The 6,929-nt window shown below is 39.9% G+C and overlaps 1 protein-coding gene across 1 annotated transcript; it reads right to left on the bottom strand.

Moving 5' to 3' along the window:
- Nucleotides 1-834: 834 nt before the first annotated feature.
- On the bottom strand, nt 835-1,779 carry OR52B4 (olfactory receptor family 52 subfamily B member 4). Its single transcript, XM_055281331.1, has one exon. It carries the CDS (start codon nt 1,777-1,779, stop codon nt 835-837), a length of 945 nt encoding a protein of 314 aa, XP_055137306.1.
- Between the last annotated feature and the right edge of the window lie 5,150 nt (nt 1,780-6,929).

Consider the following 6,929-nt stretch of genomic DNA (forward strand, 5'->3'; position numbering starts at 1 on the left):
CTAACAAGTAATCCAGGTATACCCTTGTGTGTCACATAAAAGTTCTCCTGAGAAATGAGGAAAGACTCTATCAGCACTAATTCTAATTCTCATTAATATTGCCCTTTAAAATTCAAACAAACTAGTTGAATTTTCTAATCTCTTTTGATTCTACAACTTCCTTTTGAATTAGGAAAAACAGATATTATACTACAATTTTAAAGATAAAGTCAGTAGAGCAGAAAAGAAAGAAAATTTAAAATGTATCCACTGCTTATTTTGTCTCATGTATATTCAAGGTCCTGTTCATACTTTATTTTATTTATTTTTATCATAGGCCTATGATAAAGGTACAATCAAGACAATCAAGAAATGCAATGATTATGACATCCTCCCGTATCTAATTTAAAATAAAATGTATTTCAAATGATATCAAATATATGTATATGATTACATTAAGATAGAGTCTATCTAAGTGTTTTAACTGTAATGCCCTAGTACGTAAAGTTTTCTTATGGTTTAATTTGGTTATTACTGTTTTGATAGTCCTTTTACTGGCACCCTAAGGATGTGCCAGGAAGAGTCTCTGAGAGAATAAGTAACTTACCCAAGGTCAAACACACTGTTATCAAGGAAGCCAGGATTCAAACCCAATCCTGATCCAAAGCTTATGTTCTTCCCTAAACACTACACTTTTCAAGGTGACATGATAATCTGATTTTCAAAGTCATGATCAGTCACTTTATCTATAGTCAGTGGAATCTTAATTCGTAGTTCTCTACAAAGTAGGCAAAAAAAAAAAAAAAGCAAAGCCCTATAGTGATAAACATACCATCAGATTAGTCAAGTCTAACATCATTTCCTCTTTGAGGACAAAAGACTGAGCACACGCTCTTGAATCTGCCTGGTCGTGATCCCATAAATGATGGGGTTCAGCATGGGAGGAGCCAACATGCAGACATTAGCCAGCAGAATGTGTGTATGGAGAGGAACATGGTGCCCAAACCGCTGGGTAATTATGGTAAAAATACCAGGCAAGTAGAACAGGGAAATGACTCCGAGGTGGGAGCCACATGTGCTCAGAGCCTTTTGCCGAGCTCCTTGGGAGGAGAGGTGGAAGACTGTATAGAGGATGAAGCCATAGGACACTAAGATAAGCAAGGCATCTAGCACTACAGTAGAGAGAAGGACAGACAAGCCATACCAAACATTGACACGAATATCAGCACAAGCAAACTTGGCAACAGCCATGTGCTCACAGTAGGTATGTGGCAGCAGATTGCTACGGCAGAAAGGCAGCCGCTTTACCAGAAACACATCTGGGATTATCACACAGAAACTTCTCAGGACCACAGCCAAGCCAATCTTTATGATTGTTGCACGACTGAGCACTGTGGTATAGTGCAGTGGATCACAGATGGCCACACAGCGGTCAAGTGCCATCGCCAACAGAATTCCTGATTCCTCAATGAAGGTAGCATGGATAAAGAAGATTTGGGTAACACAGCCATCAAGGGATATTGCTCCAGCATAGAACCAGAATATGGCTAGGGCCTTGGGCACAGTGGTAGTAGACAGGATGAGGTCAGCCACAGCCAGCACGCAGAGGAAAAGGTACATGGGTTCATGGAGGCTGCGTTCAGTGATGATGATGAAGATGATGAGGCTGTTCCCAAGGAAAGCAACAAGGTAGGAAATAAAGAAGGGGAGAGAGATCCATGTGTGCTGGTCTTCTAAGCCAGGAATGCCCAGCAGAATGAAGAGTGAGTGACTGCTACCAGTGGAGTTGTGGGTTGCCATGCCCAGGGAAGGTCACCTGAGCGTTGGTATGTAGGATTCGGCAGTCACCTCTTCTGTCTTCCCAAGAAGCTGAATGGGGTTGGAGTAGGGAAGGAGGGAACAGATTATTTTTCATTGGATGGAGTAGTGAAAAGTGTCCTGTTCAGGAAGTCAGGGGATGTGGTCTAAAATTCTTTGCCATTCTATTCATGAACTATGTGATCTCAATAAAATTACTTCCCTGTTCTGGATGTCTCTTTTATCACCTTAAAACTAAAGTTAGGGACAGAATGGATTACATTATTCGTAAAAGAGGACTTTTTGGCCCTAGAATTCCAAAGATCTCAGTCTCGGGTTGTTATAAATGGTTAGGAGCTGTGAATAACAAGCACTTCAGTTTCCACTTTGAACACCAGAATGTGATGTGCATCTCAAAAGGAAAGTGGCAACTGAGTTACCTATCAATTTAACAAGACTTACTGAGTACATGCCAGGCACGGTTTCTTGAAGACCTACTTGGGGTAGTCAGACAATCAAGCAACATGTCTACCTATCTAATATGCACACTGTAGAAGAAAAGCTAAGCACAGGGAGCTGTGGAAAGAGGAAGAACTCCCTAGGGGTTTGGAAAAGGCTTTCTAGAGTGCTGCCTTGAAGAATAAATAAGAGTTCGCCAAGTAAAGAAACGTGATGAGGGAAGAACTTGAATGAAGTCGTAGAGATCTGAAAAGACGTAGAGTTTGGAGGAAAATTATAATGATGCAGGGTTACCACAAAGAGGACATGAGAGGGATAATAAAATTGTAGAAAATAATGCAGGGGAGTGAGGTAGGGGCCAAATCATTGAGAGATTTGAGTCCTACTCTAAGGGCTTTAGATTGATGTTAAAGTAGTGAGAGTCACTGAAGGATCTGTAGTGAGAGAATGGCATGGTAAATTTACATTTTAGGTAGTTTTCTCTCCTGCAGTATTGTGTAAGATGGATGGGGCACGGAGGAGACTGGAGAATGAGACAGGGATCATTTAGGAGGAGTGCTGTGCTGCAGGCTTTATGTGCATTATTACAGTCACCACAGCCTGAGGTAACTGTTGTCATTTCCCCCGTTTTGCTGATAGGGGAGCACACAGAGCTCTGAGAATTTAAGTAGCACCCCTACCAAAGGTCACTGGGCTAGCAAATGATGGAGCTGGAATTTGGCTTTCCAGACCAGGTTTTAATCACTTCATGTCTGCCCTATGCCACTCGATCCCATTCATCGTGTGTTGGTGATTTCCTGACTGCTGGTTCAAGGAGAAAAACAAAGTCATCAGTTATAAATTCCCTTAAACTCCACCGCCTTTACTCTGCCACCTACAAATTTACTTGTACTCAAGTTGTCCTTTTCCTCTTCCTGCTGCTGGAGGCTAAGCCCTCCATCTGTGTACTGGCGTCCAACCCTTCGTTTTTTCTGAGTACCTCTCCCCATTAGTCAGTCACTCTCCAGTAATTTTAACCTCTCCCTCTCTGTTCCTTCATCGTTCTTACTGAGTAAATATGTTCGGGTGTCTTGTCTCCCCTTCACCTCAGTGTCACAAAAGGAAGGATATGCTCTCTCTTCAGTAATCCTCTCACCTCCCTCTTGATCTTCACCCACTGCCATGGAACCGATAGCCCTAACATGCCACAAAAGTTTCCTTCTCTAAAATGATCTGTCACATTACGATTGCCCAATCTAATGTCACTTTTCATTTCTTATCATTCATAATCTCCAATTTCTGTTACTAATACTTCTTAGCTTTATAATAGCAACCATTAAATACCTACTGCATATCATATATAATTATTATTTCTAATCTTCACATCAAACCTATGAAATTGAAATTATCAATAATTTATTCACAAAAAAACCAACAGATAATTTGTCCTAAGTCAAACAACTTGTTAGTAGCTAGCAAAGCTTCCATCGGTATTTAAAACTTCCATTTCGTTATATTGATTACCTAAACCGCCATTCTTGGGCTTCCACCCCACTCTGTTCCAGTTCTCCTATTTATGCCACAACTCCTAAAACATGTAAGACAGTGAACATAGGAAAAATAAGAGCTTTCAAGTCAGACCTACCTGGGTCAAATTCCAGCTCTGCCAGCTGAAAATATATACACACACACACACACACACACCCTCCCTCACACACTCACTCTTCCATTCAGGTGCATATTTCACACATGTTCATTCATACAGTCACCATCCCACATATTCACTCTCACAAATTTTAATGAAGATTTACATACTGAGAGGAAATGAGTTAAGAAAGTCTAGAAGCAAGCCTCTTGCCTCTCATTTCAATAGTATTTCCAGGAGGCCACAAATCTTCTGTAGTAACATGTTGGTCCACTGTCTCTGACTCTGTTCTCAGGGGATAGAGAATTCCAAATATGACCTCTATAGAGTGGCCAAATGATGAAGGCAATTCATCATTGTTTCTCATCAATAAACTCAATATTTCTCTCACCTCCTTTATCCCCACACTCAGTCAAACCCCACGGTTCATGCCCAGGGGTAGGGCCCACAGAAGCACTAGGCTATGCTGTCAGTGCCACCTTATACCTCTCCTCACCCCCAAAGAGCCCATCTCAGTCATCAGGAGTTGCCAACTGGAGCCATGCCCCTGTCTTGATCCCAGAGTGTCCCCACACCATAGACTGTGTGCAGTGACCAGCGGACCAAGCTGGAGGAGGAACCGCAGGATAAACTATTCTTTCTCTCAGCATCTTCAGGGACCATGGTCTTATCCACGTGACTTCCTTCTCCCCTAGGAGCTCCTCTACTTCCAGTGACATCACTGTAATTCTCTTAACTCTTTCACTGCATGGATGCTGGGAGCCCACCATGAAAAGCATGCTTGAGAGGCTCCATGAGTCCAGGAGAGAGGATTTGGTGAGAGAGTGGTTTCAGAGGGAGAAAGTCAGTGCGGAGTGGGAATGTGATTAGAGACCTTCAGCAAGGCCCCAAAGCTTGTTCCATACCATCCGCTTCAACCCTGACTTCCAGAAGGCACAGAAACCCTTTAGGAGCTGAAATTCTATAGATTTTCTCAAGCATTCATTTACTCATTCTCCACCAATTCGACAAATATGGGTTAAGTGCTAACTATATTGACAGCACCATAGTAGAATGCTAAACAAAATCAAGCCTATCTAAAATGTATTTATATCATTTTGTTAATACTTTGATTCTATAATGCATAGAACATTTTCACTGATAGCCTTCTAAGCTTCCCCCCCATTTATTGATTTTTTTTTTTTTTTTTTTTGAGACGGAGTCTCACTCTGTCACCCAGGCTGGAGTGCAGTGGCGCGATCTCGGCTCACTGCAAGCTCCGCCTCCCGGGTTCACGCCATTCTCCTGCCTCAGCCTCCCGAGTAGCTGGGACTACAGGCGCCTGCCACCATGCCCAGCTAATTTTTTGTATTTTTAGTAGAGACGGGGTTTCACTGTGGTCTCGATCTCCTGACCTCATGATCCGCCCGCCTCGGCCTCCCAAAGTGCTGGGATTACAAGCGTGAGCCACCGTGCCTGGCCATTTATTGATTTTTATGTTGTCTTATATTTAGCATGCTCTTTTATTTAATTTCATAATATAGAAATTTTTCATAGAAATAAATGTTCTATGACCCACATAGCTCCTTTATTCTTTCCCATTTCAAGAAATTGTTCTTGCTTTTTGAAATAAATTTTATTGTGTATGTCTAAGGTACACAACATGATGTTATGGAATAAGTATAGATAGTAAAATGGTTACTAAAGTGAAGCAAATTAACATATTTATTAGCTTACATAGTTACTGATTTTTGCTAGTTTTTGTGGCAAGAATAGCTAAAATCTACTTGTTTAGCAGAAATCTCAAATACAGTACACTTTTATCACTACACAGGTCCATTAACACAGCTGCATTTGTCTCCAGTATAGCACAATGCCACATACATAGTACTCTATACATATTTCTTGAGATAAAATGGGTGACTAAATATTTCACACTGGTGACATACCACAATATGTTTACATCCTTCCCTTATCGTTGAACATTTATATAGCTTCCATTATTCTCTATTAAAAATATTCTGTCATGAATATACTTATATATGAACTTTTGTAGGTGTTATGGGTTATTCTAATTAAATATTTGATATTCACAAGAAGAAAATTGTTATGGCAATGTTTTCATTTTACGTTGTGTATGGTATTATTGATGGAAATTTTTTATATTTTAATAATTATTTATAAATCTTTTTTGCAAAGAAATCAAAATTTTTTCAACTTGAAACCTACTCTGTGCCAGGCACACTGATATAAAGGAGTGAAGACAGGTGCCGTTGTGGAATTTATGGTACAGAGTGAAAAAAATAAATAAAAATGAAAAAGCAAAGCCCCCTCATTAAGTATTTTTCTCTATTAGCATTTTGGTGCCATTTATTTAGAACCTATGGGAGCCCTTAATATTTTAAAGATTTACGCCCATTTGGGGAGCATTTTTACTGCAAATGCAAAACATTTTCCAGGCTTTGTTCTAGACTAATGCTCATTCACTTTCTTTTAGAAGCTACTACTCCTTTGAAACTCATGTTACTTGCCTTCTCCTACTCCTAATGTTGTCTGTCTGTCTTCCAGATTCCCTCACAAATAAATGTAGGCAAAATATAAATTATTACAGTACAGCTATTATGGAAAACAATATAGAGGTTTCTGAAAATTTTAAGATAGAGCTACCATATGATCCAATAATCTAACCACAGGGTGTATATCCAAAGGATAGAAAACTGATATTTCAAAAATCTATTTGTATGCCCGTGTTTATTGCAGCATTATTCATAGTAGCCAAGATATCAAATCACCATAGGTGACCATCAACATATGAAAGGATAGTGAAAATGTGGGATATGTACACAATGGAATACTATTTGGCCTTATAAAGGGAGGAAATCCTGTCATTGGCAAAAACATGGATGAACCCAGAGGCCATTATGTTAAGTGAAATAAGGCAGGCACCAAAAGTCAAATACAGCATGATCTCATTTACATATAGAATCTAAAAATGTTGAACTCATAAAAGCAAAGAGTGTAATGGTAGTTACTAGAGACTGTGGGGTGGGAAAGACTGGAGAGATGTTGGTCAAAAGACACAAATTTAGTT

This window comes from Symphalangus syndactylus, chromosome 6, assembly GCF_028878055.3.
Source record: "Symphalangus syndactylus isolate Jambi chromosome 6, NHGRI_mSymSyn1-v2.1_pri, whole genome shotgun sequence".
In the NCBI taxonomy this organism is placed as follows: domain Eukaryota; kingdom Metazoa; phylum Chordata; class Mammalia; order Primates; family Hylobatidae; genus Symphalangus; species Symphalangus syndactylus.

What these genes read in the sequence shown, in the direction of transcription:
- OR52B4 (XM_055281331.1), bottom strand. Translation starts at nt 1,779, where the DNA reads ATGGCAACCCACAACTCCACTGGTAGCAGTCACTCACTCTTCATTCTG.